This window comes from Zosterops lateralis (assembly GCF_965231275.1).
Source record: "Zosterops lateralis genome assembly, chromosome: 4".
NCBI classification, from domain to species: Eukaryota; Metazoa; Chordata; class Aves; order Passeriformes; family Zosteropidae; genus Zosterops; species Zosterops lateralis.
Window position 1 is genome coordinate 60,500,491 of NC_139765.1, and position 16,092 is coordinate 60,516,582.

Consider the following 16,092-nt stretch of genomic DNA (forward strand, 5'->3'; position numbering starts at 1 on the left):
CTGCCTTTAGAGGTTGTAACTGCTAATTCCATTTCTACTTTCTGCTAATGTTAATGTTCCTAAACCCATGAAAAAAAAAAAAAAAAGCCATGGACACATTTCCTTGAGTTCATATCATTAACACCCAGTATGGCCATACCTGCTATTAGCATTTACTACAGTACAGCTCATACCGCTGTGAAAGATTTAAAACATCAGTGTCACCAGGCTGAAAAGCCTGAGCCACCTCTCTCATTGCCAGGACATCCCGGTGTGGGTTTGGGGGGCTATCACCATTCCCAGAGAGCCCTCTGGCTTGCTCTGGGCTCTGCCGTGATATCGTGAAGTTTTAGGCAGGTCCAGACCCCGGGCAGAAGTGTGCTTATTTCAGAGACAGAGCAACTTACAATCAGTGGCAAAAAAGTGTTTATTCAGGGCAGAAGCCCAGGTGGTCAAGGCTTGAGTGTGTGTCCAAAAGTGAGAGACCAGAGAGAGCGATTTTCGGTCTGTCTTGCTCTTATGAACAGGGGTGGAACTGAATACAAATGAAGGGGAGGGACCCAAAGGAGGGGATGTGACATTACCATTTAGGGTTTGAAGGGGGTGGGATGTTACCTGAGGCCTCGGCAGAGCCACCTGGCCTGGCCAGAGCCATCAAGATGCTTGGGTGTACCTGAGATAAGATATAATAGGCCTACAATGGGCTAGCCTGGGCCTATTATGTGACTTAACGACTGTAACCAAGAGGAGCGCGGGATGTGGGGGGTTAGGAATGAAACCTTACAAAACCTTAATAACAAAAATTATACAAAGAATTAAAAAACTCAATTCCTCAGCACTACAGGGGATGACTCACAGAGCGGCGCGGGGCGCTCTCCGTGCCGGGGGCCCGCGGGCGCGGAGCCGGGCCAGCAGCAGCAGCCCCAGGTGGCCCAGCAGCCCCAGGAGCAGCAAAGCGCCGGCGGTGATGACGAACGGCACGTACCACGCCGACGGAGAGTAGAGGTTTTCCCTTCTCGTCACAAGAGTGAAGGCAGGCTTTGAAAACAGAACAGGAATAGTTCCTCAAGGCTGAGTACTGACACCAACACCGCCTCTCATCTGGCTGAACTTCTGCACAGAGGCAGCCGGCCCAAGCTTGCCCCGGGGCTCTGCAGGTGATGGGCGCAGGGAGATGGAGGGAGGCAGTGATTCATCCCATGTGCTCACCTGCTGGCTGCCAAGACAGCTCAGATGGCTGGGATGGACCACTAAGCTCCTGGGGAAACCAAAGGCAGGTGAAATGGAGCCCACCCAGAAGGAAAAAGGGAGGTTCCAGATCATGTTTCAATATCTTATATTAAAACAAGCATGTCATGGTGGAGTTTAAAAGCCTCAGGTTGCCTGAGAGGCTGTAAGCACACTGTTGGAGGGCAGGCAAGTTCAGGGAATACTGCCATTACTGAGATAATGTTTTCTTGTTACCTAAGGCAAAACTGGAAGTAGGTCATCTTCACTGCAGTGATCATTCAGCCTTGCTTTGTAAGAGGAGCTGAACCCTAAGGAACTCGGTTATTGTATAAAAAGAAATAGAACTCTTTCTTTTTTATCCAGTGACTTGTTCCAGAAGGAAAAACCACACTTCCTGAGCAGTTGCAATCTCCCACATCTTCCTGGGTGTCAGGAGACACATCTCTGAGCTGGCACATCACTTGGTCCTAGCAGCTCATTCATTAAGGTCCCATCATGAAACTATCCTCACACATTTCAGAAATTACTCATTTACTCTACCTAGTTCATTACCTAGTGTGGTACTATTAGTTTTGATCATCTACTGAAGTTTTTATTTAATTTTCTGTAAGACATTTGTAATCACATTGAGTATAAAACTGAGCAGGGTATCTATTTCTTTCCAGTTTAAGAATAATTTTAAAATAACCTATTTAGTTTTATCAAACAAAGATAGAAATGCTAAAATAATCTCAATATCACCACCACTATTTTATCCTCACCTGGACTGAAGTCACAAGTGACTTTTTTGTGATGGGGCTTCTTTTCTACACTACCAGCTTTTCAGTTTCTGACTCATCAAGTTGCTGCACTGAACACATGTAAAGAGTAGTGATGGGAGAACTTGCTGTAATGGAAGTGTTCTTCTGGAAAATAGCCTGAAAGTGGAAGGGTGATATCTCTGGGGAGACAGATTTAATGCTGTGGTATGTGGTTGAGACTGTATTTGTGGTAAAGCATGGGAAAGAAATACAGAATAAGTTTATTCAGCTTAACTTTTCATTTCCACATCAAGTTGGGAGAGTAGAAGGCAGTGAAAAAAATCATTTATTCCTTCTCAAAAAAGCATTAGATAAGAACAGGGTTATTAATCAGTCTGAAAATTTGGATCTAAGCATTTTCATAGCAAAGCAACCAGACTTTTATGTGCTGTTTGCAGGATCCTTTGGTTCTGGCTCAGTTGCCAGAAGCCTCTAGAAGATCTAGACCATTTTACAGCAAAGGCCTCTTTTACTGCTTCACTTGGATGCTTGTATTTTCATTCCTGCATGCAAGAAAGAAAAGGGTAATGCCATCTGCAGGCAGGCAGGGAATGGATGGACTGTGGATGATGGAAGATGGTGCAGCAAGGCATGAAGTGGTGACTGGTACAAGGACAGGGACAGAGTGGTCCATACCCTCAGGCTGTGTCACATCTACAGGCAAGACAAAAGCAAGGTCTCTGCACATCCTGCACCAGCCTGATGGAAATCAGGTTCAAAATTAAACTGGTAAGGCAGAGCTCAACTGGGATGGCTGTACAGAGAGATGAAGAGTATTGTTGGGACACAAGCCCACAGCTCCACAGGCTGTGCAATGTTAGATCCCACCTAGGCTGCCAAAAACTGTGCAGGCTTCCTCAGCTCAACTATGGACCACTGCATGGGCATGGAGCTCAGGAAAGACCCATCCCACTCCTCTGGATTTGCTGTCTGAAACCTGCTGAAACCTCAGTGACACACTGAGGCTGTGCTTCAGCTCCTGCCATGCTGCTCCGAGTTTTACTCGACAGTGACCTCAGGTCTGCAAAAGAGACCCTTTTAAGTGATGAGGATTTCTTGTTGTTGTCGTTGTTGTTGTTGTTGTCTGTTTCAACTTTGACAGCCACAGATTAGTGTGATCCAATGATAAAGCAGCACACAAAACTGCAAGGCAGCTGGGGGAGTGAATAGTTATGAATAAAAAAAAGAAGTAATGAAAAATGCATGAGGTAATTTTAAGGTTCCAGGCAAAGGTTAATCCCTGCTCTTTCCTTATTAATAAAGCTGCCAAAATCTTTAACTTTCCAGTTGTATGGTAATGGCAGTGTGCCCAGTTCTTTGGCTTCCTGCTCTTTTTGTTTTAGAAATTGAAATACAAAACACATGTTATGACTCTGTACCTGGGGCTAATCCTTCATGACACTGAGCACATTGACCACCTCTGGCTTCATCATAAGAGCACAGGGCTCAGAACCTCCCATAACTAGATGCACTCTAGCTTTTTGCTTTCCTTTTGCATACATCCGTCTTTTCTTTACTCCTGTGGAGATTACTCCAGAAAAGAAATGCAGAACTGGACATACATTTTAAGTGAACTTACCGTAGTGGTTGTGACAGTAGTTGGGTTTGGGATTACTCTGATGCTTAAAGTCACTGTTCCAGTTTTAATTAAGCGTGTAGTTTTGTCCCTGGAAGATACTAAATTGTCATCTGTTACGTGGACACGCAGACTGTAAATCCAGTTTGTATCAAGTCCACTCTCATAGTCAAACCTTGATGCAAGAATCAGATAAGATGTGTTGGAGCCAGCACTTGGTGAAAAGATGAAATGACTGTTCTCATTGCCTGCAAAAGGCAACACCAAAATGCAAAAAAATTACATTAATCCCACATTAAAGTAAATACGTGTAACAAGTAGTGAGTTGTGGTGAAATGTCAATGACAAGAAAGGCACCTTGATCTTCCTTGTACCATATAAAATAATTTAAAACAATACAGTCATAAAAGCATTACAATCCAGAATAAGACCCTCTGTGGGGACATAGCAGAGAGGAGGCTGTGGAAACACTTCAGAGCCATAGGGTACACAAGAGCTCACCTGAATGATCTGAGCTTACAACCTGGGGAGCAACCAACAACATCCAGCTGGGGTGATGATCCTGCACTGTGATGGGGCTCATTTCACTACTGGGGTGTCTCTGGAGTGTTGCTCCAGCCCCTCTCCACAGCTTCTCCATCTACCCAGAGGCAGTGGCCTTTGAAGAAAGTTAATGACTTAGTGGCATTCATTGCCTCCAGTGCTTTTTCAGCACCATGGGGAAGGGAGGAGAAATGCTGGTTCCCCAGCCCTTGCTTTCTGTCCATTGTAGCTGGAGAGCTGCTCATGGCCTGGGTTGCAGGCACACCAGCCCCAGCTGTTAGGATCTGGACAGACCACATATACAGAAAATCAGAGCTTCAAAAAGGCACCAAATCTACTTTGGTTTTGCTCTTGTGGCCGCACAGAGATCAAGAGTTGACGTGTCCTTGAAGGCCATGCCTGTTTTACAGTACAAAAAGGGCCATGAGCTGCTCTATAGCTCAGAGGCCAATGCACAACACAGCCCAGGTCTGTACCACCAGGACTGGGACTGTGGTCAGATACTGATTTACTAACATGGCCACTGTGTAGATTCATGTGTCAATACCATGTCTGCAGAGCTCCTTCTATGGCATCAAGGGCTGCAGTAGGACAGAGATTCTCTCTTTTGATTTCACAGCTTTTTGCTGGCACCTGGACAATCTGCTCCCTCCTTCACAGCAGTCACCTCAGCAACAAAAGAAGGAATTGCCCCATGCGGGGATGTTGGAATTGTTTTATAGGTTTTTAGTTATAAGTTTAGTGTGGTTTGGACTTTAACCCTAGCTAGATAAGAGCCCCTGTCCTGGAATGTTCTTATCAGAAGTTGATAAGAGTTTCCAAGACAACCTAAGCCTCTGCCTGGAGTTGGGTCATCCCATTGTCTTTTCCCTCATCCCAATGTATCTTCTTCCCCCTCCTGTCCATCAATCTCCCAGGTCCGAAACCTTCGGAGAGGTGTCGGACAGTGGTTGGTGGATCCCCCAGAGACCCCACCCCAATTTACCTGATTTGTTGATGTTGTGTATTGCATTTGGCATTAGCCACCTTGCTTTGTTTCATTGGTTTGTAACTTGTGCCCACCCCTGAGATTTCTGGTGAACAAAAACTCCCTGCTGACCAGGCCCTGGGTCACTCTCCTGAGGCACAGGCCTGGGACCAGGGACTGCCCCTGTGATCCCTGAATAAAACCTTTCTCCCTGAGCCTCGAGAGCATCCCCTCTTTTGAACCACGGCCATGACAGCCAAGGTAAAGGTACTGCAGAGCCAAAGACCCACGCAAAGGTCCTGTTGAGGCGTATCAGAGCTAGCAGGGTGGTCCAGCCGAACGCTGGGCTGGCCTGAGAGACAGATACGCGAAGCAACAGCCCCAAGAGAGTGTGTTTCCATTTTTGTTAAGCTGAGTGTCATCCCATACCACTGCAGTTCTCCAAGTGGATGCAGCTGATCACAAGGATTACAAGGATTTTTAAAATGAGGGTTTATTGCATACAGCATGGACCTACAACACAGAGGTTCAAACAGTTGTTTTGAACAGTGCACCAGCATCTCTGTGATGATGAGATACACAAAGATAGAGAACTTTCCATCATTTCTCAAAATTTACTCAGCTGTAATTGGAAGGGAAATTTGACACTGCACACCGTTCCAGTTCATTCTTCTGAAGTTCTTGTCAATTGTGTAATTAATAGCCTATTAATTAATAAATTAATAGCCTATTAATTAATATGGCAGGCAATCCAGCCTTGCAAGGGAGTGGTTCTAGCTGCTAACATCAGTAGCACCAGTAGCCAGCTTATGGAGAGAGGATCAATATAATGATGCACCGAATTCGGGATCACAGCAAGCTCACCATGAAAAGTAGCACGCAAACTCTGTTAGATTTTTGTTTATAAATGTAAGTGAACTATCAGCACTCACTATCTTTTTCACTGTTCCCAGCTCACTCACTGTGACATTGTACCTTCATTAATGAAGTAACGGAAAGACCGGGGATCAGAATCACGATCTTGACATTCAATCCTGAAGCCATTAATATTGGTCCCAACGGCTAAATCGACTGGGATTTGGAGTGAGAAGAAATTGGGTGAACAAACTGGTTCTTCATCATTTACTTCCAAAACATTCACAGTTACCTGGAAGAAAAGAGCAATGGCAAACTGAAGCTGCTTCAATGTGCTGAGACATTTTGTTAATTTCAGAAACTGTTTGGTTTTGCCCACTTTATTCTTTTGGTCAACAACTGTTGAAGAGCACTGAAGTCCCCTTCCAACCTAGCTCCTGCTAGAAAATATCTGTGATCATTTGTCCTTCAATTCTTCTTCTGATCAGCATTCTTCTGGGAACAGGTTCCATAACCTGAGCCATCTTTCAAAAGTGAAGGATTTTTAAGCTGATATATCTGTTTGAACAAAATGAACTGTGTTATAGTTAAAATCAGAAATAACAATAGTACCACATAATCATTAAACTCCCTTCCAAAACTCTCAATTTCCTTCACAATCATTAGTTAGGCTTCTTAGCATATTTAATAACCATTTAGAGTATGATCCATGGAAGGAAGTGTGTCTATAGACTGTTACCAGTGAGAGAGAAATGCTGGTAATAGCCTCCTGCATGGGTAGGAGCACCCTGAGTAGCACCAGATGTGTTTGATGTCATCTGGGATTAGATGGCTAAAAGAAAAAGTTTACCTCTCCCAAAGTTCTTTCTTCTAATGTCTGTTAGTCAGGGAACAGATAAGCTTGACACTGTTAAAAGCTTATGATGCTAAATTGTCATTAATCATCACCTTGAAACATTATAGATGATAAAGAGATTAAATACTTCCTGGATAGCAACTCTATGGGTGGTGCTTGGCTGGAATGAAAAGCAAGCCTAGAACCTGTCACCCCCAAGAGATGTGTAAATATCAAATGTAAAGCCATCATGAGGGAGAAAGTGTGAAAAGAAATCAAAAGGAGCCTGTTTGTGAAGGACGCTGGGATTCTTTGAAAGAAGTTACTATAAAATACCTTTTTGGATACAGCATCTATACTTTTTCTTCTGAATAAAATAGGTCTGGGCAGAAAACCTAAGCCCAACCCTGCTGCTAAAGGTTAACTTGGTACCTGACATGGTCTTGGCTCCTGCCAGATAGCACCACCAGGGAAAAAAAGTAGATCATTGTCAAGGCACAACTCCAGAAGGCCAAGTGGACACAGCTACTGGGCTGGCCCTCTGACACTAACCCAAGAGGCCACCCAAGCCCTCCTCCCATCCACATCCCCTCTGTACCACTCCATGAAAACACAACACTGATACACTGCAACACAATTCTCACATTACTTTGGGTGCTTTTCAGGGAAAAGAATGACAAACGAAATCAAAAGTATGTTTGAGGGCCAAGGGACACTACACAGATTGCAAAAAGAATTTGCCACCAAACACGGCTACAATTAGATTGTGTTACCTGGCCTCAAGACCCCGTCCTTTTTGTATTTTCTAGTACCTCTGTAGCCATAAAAAATAACTTAAATTGTCTAGGGCACAGAAAACAATTTCACTGTCCAGGTAAAATAAAGAAAAAAAGTCTGATAAGCAAATACCACAGTTAAAAATACTAAAATACTATTTTTTCCTTTTTGTGAGAAATAACCAACACTGAGTGAACAACACCTCTTTTGTCTGAGTAATATATGGCTGGGCAGGTTTGCACTTCCCTTTTTCAGAAGAAAGTGCTTTGCCCTATGCCTACTGTTCTTGCTAAGAAGAAGAGAGAAAGGTGTAGCTAAAGGTGAAGTAGTAGAGTGGATTTTCTCACCGATGCTGTTGTAGACTTCTCTTGGTCTGAGGCCTGTACTGTGAAAATATGTTTCTGAGTTGTTTCGTAGTCTAATCTAGCTAAAATCCTCACATCTCCTTTCGTTGGGCTGATCCAGAAGATATTTGTGTAATCCCTGTTGCCAGCTCCAGCTACAATGGAGTAAGTGATGACATTGGGTGGCCAGTCCTCGTCTATGGCATGCACTCTTCCAATGCTAGATCCAACTGAGAGACAGAAAATCCCTGTTTCGTTAACATTTAAAGTAACAGAAGGTACAGATGAAACTGAAAAGATTTGGTTTAGAGTTTTTCACCCAAGAAGATTAAAGCAATGGTGTGATAAGCACTGTTCCCTTATGGTGCGCTATGCCTCCCCTGTGCATGGACTGCCAGCAGTAAATACCAAAACACAAGGGCATGTAGAGAAACTCAGCAGAAGTGCTTCATGGCTGGGCCAAGGGAGTCCTCACTCATCTGTGTCAGTCTGTAAAGTTTCCTGTGCACTACTACAGTCCCTCCAAAAGGCTAATTTAGCAAGAGCAGAAAGACAGTCTAAAACAAGGCATCTGAGTTCAGTTCCTGGCACTGCCCCATATTTTTTGTGCAATTGCTGAATTTGTCTGTGTCTCAGCTTCCATCTGTACAACTGAAAGTTTTGCCAGTTTAGTCTATTTAAGGGTAGTAGGTGGTTGTATGGTGAGACCCTAGTTGAACTGGAACTTTGAGCCATTTGCCTCATTTACATATATGAAAATTCATTTGGAGCAAAAAGGCACTTAACAACATGACAACATTATTTCTATCATTTAGGTGCTACTTACTGTACCTTTAGTAATTTCTGAAACACTAAATACATAAGATAAATTACGGAAATCTGGAGAAAATTCATTCACTGGCTTTATCCTGATGTAAATGTAGATGATATCTGGAAATATAACAGAAGATTAAATCATAGTTAAGTATGACTGTGAAATTTTCTCATGCATATATTCAAAATACATATGGTATTCCTCTCTTCATGCTGTTACAGCACAGAAAACTATCAAAAGAAATGTAAAAGGGATACTTGCTTGAGTAGTTAGGATGGGCAGTATCTTGCACCCTGACAGTCAAAGAGTAAACTTCAATTCTTGGATTAGCTGAGTTTTCTAAATCAATAGTTCCATTCATCTATATAGAAAGGAACACAATCGTATTTATACCTCCATACATGAAGTCACAGTACACACAATGACAATTACCTTTTCAACATTCTGTAAATGTGATTTGCTCCTTGGGTATATACAATAGTTCTACAGGAACAACACAGGCTAATAGTCAATTCCAGGATTGAATTCCAGGGTTTTTCTACATGCTCACACTTCTGCCAACAAAATTTCTTCCCCTTAAGAGCAGAAAGTTTAATCATTTGGGTGATAAGGTCTTGGCCTTTTACCTAGTAAATTCAAAGCTTGTGTAATGAGCTGGCTATTTATGCAGCCCTTCTTGGCTTCACAAGGGTCTGGGATGGCTAACAGTAACAGCTTGAGCTATTATTTGAGCTCATGCCTGCAGACATTAGAAAAAAAGGTATCAGGTCCAGCCACAAGTGTTTCTCCAGGAACCAAGTTGTTACTAAATGGTGGCTTGCACAGATTTAAATCCTAATCTTCTGAGCTCTCTATCTTGCCATGGAAGCCTCATAAACTTTGGGGCAGCAGGACTAACACACAGGCATCCACTGCTGGCCGTCTCTGGGAGATTCCTGGAGGAGCAGGTTACTTGGTATAGTCTGTTACATTGTACATACATAGAGATCAAAGGCTTGACAGCAATCATATCCTGTGCAGCAATGAGGAGGCTTTTTATGCGAAAATTTGCCACTCAAAATGTTTTTGCGATTCTGACCAGTTACTGAGTTACTGAGCATGAGATTTCTCAAGCATTTAAATTCTTCATGCTTATAGCAAGGATCTTCCACAGTCTGTCATGAGTAAATGGGTATGAAATGGCATCAAATTTCTCTGTTTATCCATATCAAAGTTGGTGCTTCACACTCCCTAAAAAAGAATATTTTTTCAGCCATATCCAGCACATTTATTTAAAACTGAAGAAAACAGCCTCTGTTCACTAAATTTTGTAGAATCCTTAGAAAGCATCCTATCTAGGGGTATATAGTTCACAAGCAGTCAAAACAGTCATTCTCCACATAATACCTACAGTGAAATGTATTACAGTAATTTTTTCTTGTACAATGAATTTTAAAAATCCCTTATAATATTTCATAAACTGACTTCTCTAATGGGGTAATCTAACATAAAGCCACAAATGACTGACCACAAGTCTTCCAGACACAGTGGACTCCAGGGCAAAGTTATTACTTCCAAAACCAGATAATCCAGTGAAACGAAATTGATTGTTTGATGGATCAACATCAATGTCTTTGCAGTAATTTCTAAGATCAACATGAAATATCCCAGGAGTTGTATTTTCATTTACTTCTTTCCTGTTAAAAACAAACACATTTCCTGTCAAAGCAACTTATATTTCTCCTTTTGAACTCTTCATATATCACAGGCCAAAACACTGATTTATTTTTTAAGTGACATCCTAGATCTAAATATGCAACAATGGAGGAAGCAACCTAGAATCTGACCCATGTGTTCTGATGGACAACAGCCCTGTACAATGAGCAGGTGAATGATAAACATCCACTTGAGCCTCCTGCGGTAGGTCTGGGGATGTGCCCTATTCTGCACACTGGTCTGGGGCAGCAAGGCAGCACCAAGGCAAGGAAGAGATTCCATACCAGAAGTCAGAGGGATTGCATTCTGGTGAGTTGTCATTGACATCATCAATAATGATAGTGATCTCATGCGTGTCATGGCCATTACTGAGGCCATCCTCCACCCAGAGTGTCAGTGAGATGTTAGGATGGAGCCGCAGTGGAAGCGCATCCCGGTCAATTCTCCCTGTCACCTGCAACACTCCAGTTGCTGTCAGAGAGCAGACAAAAGTCAGACATTCACCATGGGGGGAATAACAAATGGTCATGATGTATGTGCAAGAGGGCAGGGCAGATCAACAGACTGGTAGCAGAATAAAAATTCTCCCGTTCTGTGTAAATCATAGCTGGTTTAGGTGTTTTTTTGTGGGGTTTTTTTTTTGTTTTTTTTTTTGGGGGGGGGGGGTGGGTTTTTTTAAGTGATACAAAATGGCTCTGAACATTCTGGGTAATATGAATGGCTAGATACCATTGCTGAAAAATATGCCTTAGGAGGCCCCAGCAGAGGATTTGTAAAGCATTTGGGTTTCCCTTACTCTCAAGCAAGCCAGAGTTGAGTGCATTCACAGAGCATCAAGGACAACGAGCTGCTAATGCCTGTGCTGTCCTTGCTCCCTAGCTAGTAAGACAGCTTCACTTTCCACTGTTATCATTCAAGCATCCTTCAGCACCTCCAAATCTACTCACACATCAACAGTGCTGGGACAGACTGTGCCAAGTGCTCTAGTCAGGCACTCTCTTAATACTGTTTTTTCACTTCTGTTAGCCTCTATCAAAACCAGAAGAATTTTATGGCACAGTACAAGTACTATTCCCAGAGAGCACAAAGGAGTTAAAAGAACAGAGCATAGATCTTCTGCATTTTGGAGTGTAATTGAGGAGGAAGGTGGCAATAAAAGGCCAAAGGGCGTAGGGAATCTAAAGCTTTAAGGATCATCCTGACTCCCCACAGCACTGTGTTGTGTGGCACTTCTTACAACTGTGATAAACAGTTCTAAAGCAATAGCAGACAAGAAGCAAAGCTGTCATTGAATGCCAGCCCTGGAAGAAAAACCCCTGTGGAACAAATGTACAGACCCCAGAGAGCATGAAGAAGATATGATCACTGTAAGACAGAGGACTCTTTTGGATGGTCTTGCCTGAGGAAGGTCGTGAACAGAGCAATGAACTTGAGGTGTAGATTTACTGTGCATCTCAGTGCTAGGGAGGATTTCAGACAGGAGGGAGGACATTACAGTCTAACTACCTGCAGCTGTTTCAAGAGCCCCAGCAGGGCAACTGCACTCCTCAAAGATTAAAAATAAGTCAGCAATCTTACTTCCACCCAAGCAACCATCACCCTTCATCCACAAGTCAATATTTGTCAGGAAGTCACATTTGGTCTTTCTTCAAGGTATCTTACCAAGTCTTGGTCAACTGACCAAAGAATTTGACCCTAATAAGGGACTAAGTATTCCTTATTGCTATAGGGAGCCACAAAATAAAGTAAGTCTATTTAAAACGAAGGCAAAAATAATTTCTCCAAAGGAGACAGTCTTTTTTTTCTTTTTTTTCTTTTTTTTTTTTTTAATGTTTCATTAAAGTCCCATTTTTGTTTGTCTGACCTGGGTTTATGGAAAAATGTCTGTTAGATGACTGGATGCTGTAGAAAAGTCTGCTGGGAGAATCTTCATCATCAGGATCTTTAGCTGTTATATTGGCAACAATGGTGCCTGGGCTTTGCTCCTCTGGAATCCTGTAGATTCTTTGTTTTCTACAAGATAAAATTCAGCAAAGCATGCATCTTGTTTGTAAGGACAGCTGTTTACAGACTTAGCTGAGAAGCCAACTGTAGCAGCAGAGCCATGGACATGCTGGTCTCAGAGATGGCTATTTGCATGTCTGGATGAATATCCCAGTCATTGGTTCTGCCAGCTGGATATGTAGAAGGAGCTGAACTGGCATGTGCTCATAAAGCATGACACAGCCACACAAGTAAGTGTTCTTCCTCTGCAACTTTTCCACAGTTCCAAAAGCAATTTGACTTCCACAGAACCATGGAAGTTGAAGAGGTAGGGGGTGATTAAATCATGCCATCCCTCTCCCTACAGAGCCACCAGCTCATAAAGCCATTTGCTTTAATTCCTTCATTTTGCAAGAGAAAAACAAAAATTACAATAAGTAATGTAGTTAATCATCTTTTAGAATGAATGCTGGAGCCTTCTAGGGGGCAAAAGTATTACAGAAAAACTGAATTGTTGCTGCAGTAGGCAAAGGCAGGAAGGAGAACTCCTCTGGGTGCCTAATTGACGAACATGCCTCGAACTCCCAGAAGCTTCTGTCTATCTGATGCATTTTACATTGGGAAAATGGTTCTCTGCTCCTGTTGTTTGGCATGCCAGTGACCTCAAATTTCCCATGAATTGAGTTTTATAGGTCAGATACAGCCAGGCAGGAAATCGTGAAGGATTGCTTACAGTGGTTGTAGTTTGATGTTCTCGTGGGCACTCAGGTGGAAAATTTCAGTACTTGAACCACATGCAAAAATAGGCATGGCCTAGGACACAAAAATGGTTCAAGGAATTTCAGAAGACTGATTTATATTACTCAAACACATATGAACACACATGCACCTCCTGATTCTAGAACTCAAAGGGAGTTGAAGGTCCTCAGGAGTTCAAAAAAGCATTAGAAGTGTGTTTCAAGACTAAATACTTTTTGCACTTTTAAAACATTTTATGCCACCACTTAGGTAATTGACTGGTCTGTAGTTCCCAGTACAGGAAAACATAAGTCCTTTGTTGTTCTCTGAAGACACACATCATGGGGCACTTAGCAACTGGAGCAGAGAATTGTAGATACAGAACAGAAAGTCCCACACCTCAAGATCTCCACTTGCAATTTTAAGATTGTTATGAAGACACACTATCTTCAACTGTCCTATCAGTTCATGTGAAAAGAGGCAAGAATACAGGAGAGAAATCACATAGAGTTTTCCCAGTAAAAACACCTAACTTACAGCCAGAAGAAAACATATAAAAGTAATTTTATAAAATCTGTTTGTCAGTTATTTATGAAGTTTCTATCTCAGCATTGAATCCCTTCCTTCCTTGCACTCCTGTTGCTTCCAGGGTCATGCAGAAAGAAACAGATCCCACTCACTCTCACAGCTCTAAATGGTTTTGGTCCAAAGTAAGAAACTTCTTTGGCCCACTGGCACCCCACCTCCAACCTCTCCAGGAACAGCAAATTCACCATAGCTCCACCCTCACAGCCCTACCAACCCCTCTGCAACCTGGTCATTATCCCATCTCCACTAGATATTTTGGGAAGAAGGGAGACTCTATTGAGCACACCCCCATAGCACCGGTACAGCTGGGGAGGAGTTGGGGCCACTTCCCACACAGCTATGTCTGGGAGGTGTCCTGCTGTCCATCTGTCTGCCACCTGCCAGTGGCTTTTTACAGGATGGTTCAAGCAGACCTTTTAGTCACTGCAATGTAATTGCAAAGGAAGCATATGTTTGTTTTCTTGTCTTCTCCTTTGTTTTCCTGATTCCACAAGTTTTCCATTGATTTTAACAATTTCAAAAGGCTGAATGCCAATGTAGTGTTGTGAACACCAAAACCAGATGTGCTTGCATATACTATGGGAACAATTAAAAAGACCCTTTGAAACTCTGTTCTTGACAGCTATGATTGGGGTAAAATAAAGGAGGTTTGCTAACTCCTCAAGTTTCCTCGGCTCTTACCCAGCATTAACTAATTATCAGGAAGTACTTAGCCCCAGCATGCAGCTCACATTGTAGCAGGGGACAGGCCATACATGCGCATATGAAGGATAGACCATGAAGCGCAATTCAATCGAAAATTCTTTCAAGCTGAGTTGCTCTTTTTGATCTGTAGTGTCAATCTAAAAGGGAGAAGACTCAAACAAATACCAGACTGTATTTGTGCCATAGGAGTCTTAGAACTTAGGTGTTACAGATTCTCAAGTCACTGCAGCTTTCAGTAATTCAAACAAGAAGATAAATATTTAAAAAGTTCTTTCAGCATTCCAGACACAAGGATAAACACACAAATGGCAACATTAGGAGGCAATAATCAGTCTAGAACACAATGTGCAGTCATTGGCACTGGGAAGAAGAGTGTTACTGCACTCCTGCTTGCAGAAGTGCAGTAACATGGAATGAGCAATTAACATTCTTGTTTATTGCAGATGTGAGGTTCAAGCATTAAGTAGGTAGCAAAAACAACATCAACAACAATTCATGCCTATTTCTAACAATTAATTATTTTGTTTCTTCAGATTCTTCACCCCTTTATCCATCAAGGTCCAGATTGTTAGCCTCAGCCCAGGAGCCATGCATTGCTCTGGGTCGAGACAACACCCAGAAGATTGTTCCCAACAAGTGGCTGGAACCTCCTGGCATGGCCCCAGGTGCTATCCTGTCTTTGCTTTTGCAGAGATGGCAGGAGAGGAGCCATCATAAATATTCTCAGCAGGGGCCTTGTAGAGTCTCACAATCAGGAGACACAATGACAATGTCTTGAATCACATCACTGTCTCATGGAAGTGACAAAGATAAATCAACAGAGTCAGACCAACTGTAATAATTGTCAAGCTCCTGCTTCAGAAACAACCATCCATTGTGCTCTGCGCAGCAAACCAGCTTGCTTGTAGCACATGCATATTTGTTCTCATTTTTCCAAATTTTCAATATATCCTGACTCCATTAGCCTTCAAAAGCTATTTCTGACTTGTGCATTATGACACAATTTCCTGCTTATGACACAGTAAGAGACAACAATGTTTCAAGGATTACCGGGATTGTTTACAAGTGTGTCTGGAAAGGGGAAGACTGATCAAAAGGGAGATCTTTTTATGTCTAGACATTTCTGCATGAATAACACAATTATGGTGAAATGCACACCTGCATAAGGAGCAAACTCTACATGATTGTATTCACACTGGGTGAAATAAGGCTCCTTGTCTGAACTTGTCCACAGATCTTTGCATTGCTTTAACCTCTGTAAATGCTAACAAGTAAAACAAGCTTGTTTGGCTGGTCTTAGTGTGAAGGCAGAGCCTGGAAAACTTTTTAAACTATTATGAATACAAATAAGAATAAATGAGGGACAATATGAAAATTTTCCAGTATAAGAATAGGAATCACAGCAAAATTAAAAGACTTTGTCCAGTAGTATTTTGTTGTCATAGTTATTTGCCCTTATGTTACACCCTCCAACTGGTGCCAAAGCAGTAAACCTGAGAAGACATCTACATTTTAAGTAGAATGGAAACTTTTTACTCACGTGGTAAAGTATGGCCTTTCATCATTGATGTTAATTATATTTATATTCACTGTTTTAGTTGAGTTGAGTCCATCTGGATCTGTCACTGTTATATTTAAAAAGTAACTGTTAAATAAGAAAAAC

The 16,092-nt window shown here is 42.3% G+C and overlaps 1 protein-coding gene across 1 annotated transcript in view; it reads right to left on the reverse strand.

The window, feature by feature from the left end:
* The window catches only part of CDHR3 (cadherin related family member 3), a gene marked incomplete at both ends in the record, with an annotated part of 34,096 nt that overhangs the window by 6,719 nt on the left and 11,285 nt on the right, over window positions 1–16,092 (reverse strand). The window contains 10 exons of the mRNA XM_083860096.1: window positions 836–1,017; window positions 3,589–3,820; window positions 6,058–6,242; window positions 7,910–8,136; window positions 8,738–8,836; window positions 8,940–9,081; window positions 10,228–10,396; window positions 10,700–10,886; window positions 12,280–12,428; window positions 15,970–16,074. Coding sequence (XP_083716222.1) covers window positions 836–1,017; window positions 3,589–3,820; window positions 6,058–6,242; window positions 7,910–8,136; window positions 8,738–8,836; window positions 8,940–9,081; window positions 10,228–10,396; window positions 10,700–10,886; window positions 12,280–12,428; window positions 15,970–16,074 — 1,677 coding nt within the window. The remainder of the gene's footprint in view (window positions 1–835; window positions 1,018–3,588; window positions 3,821–6,057; window positions 6,243–7,909; window positions 8,137–8,737; window positions 8,837–8,939; window positions 9,082–10,227; window positions 10,397–10,699; window positions 10,887–12,279; window positions 12,429–15,969; window positions 16,075–16,092) is intronic.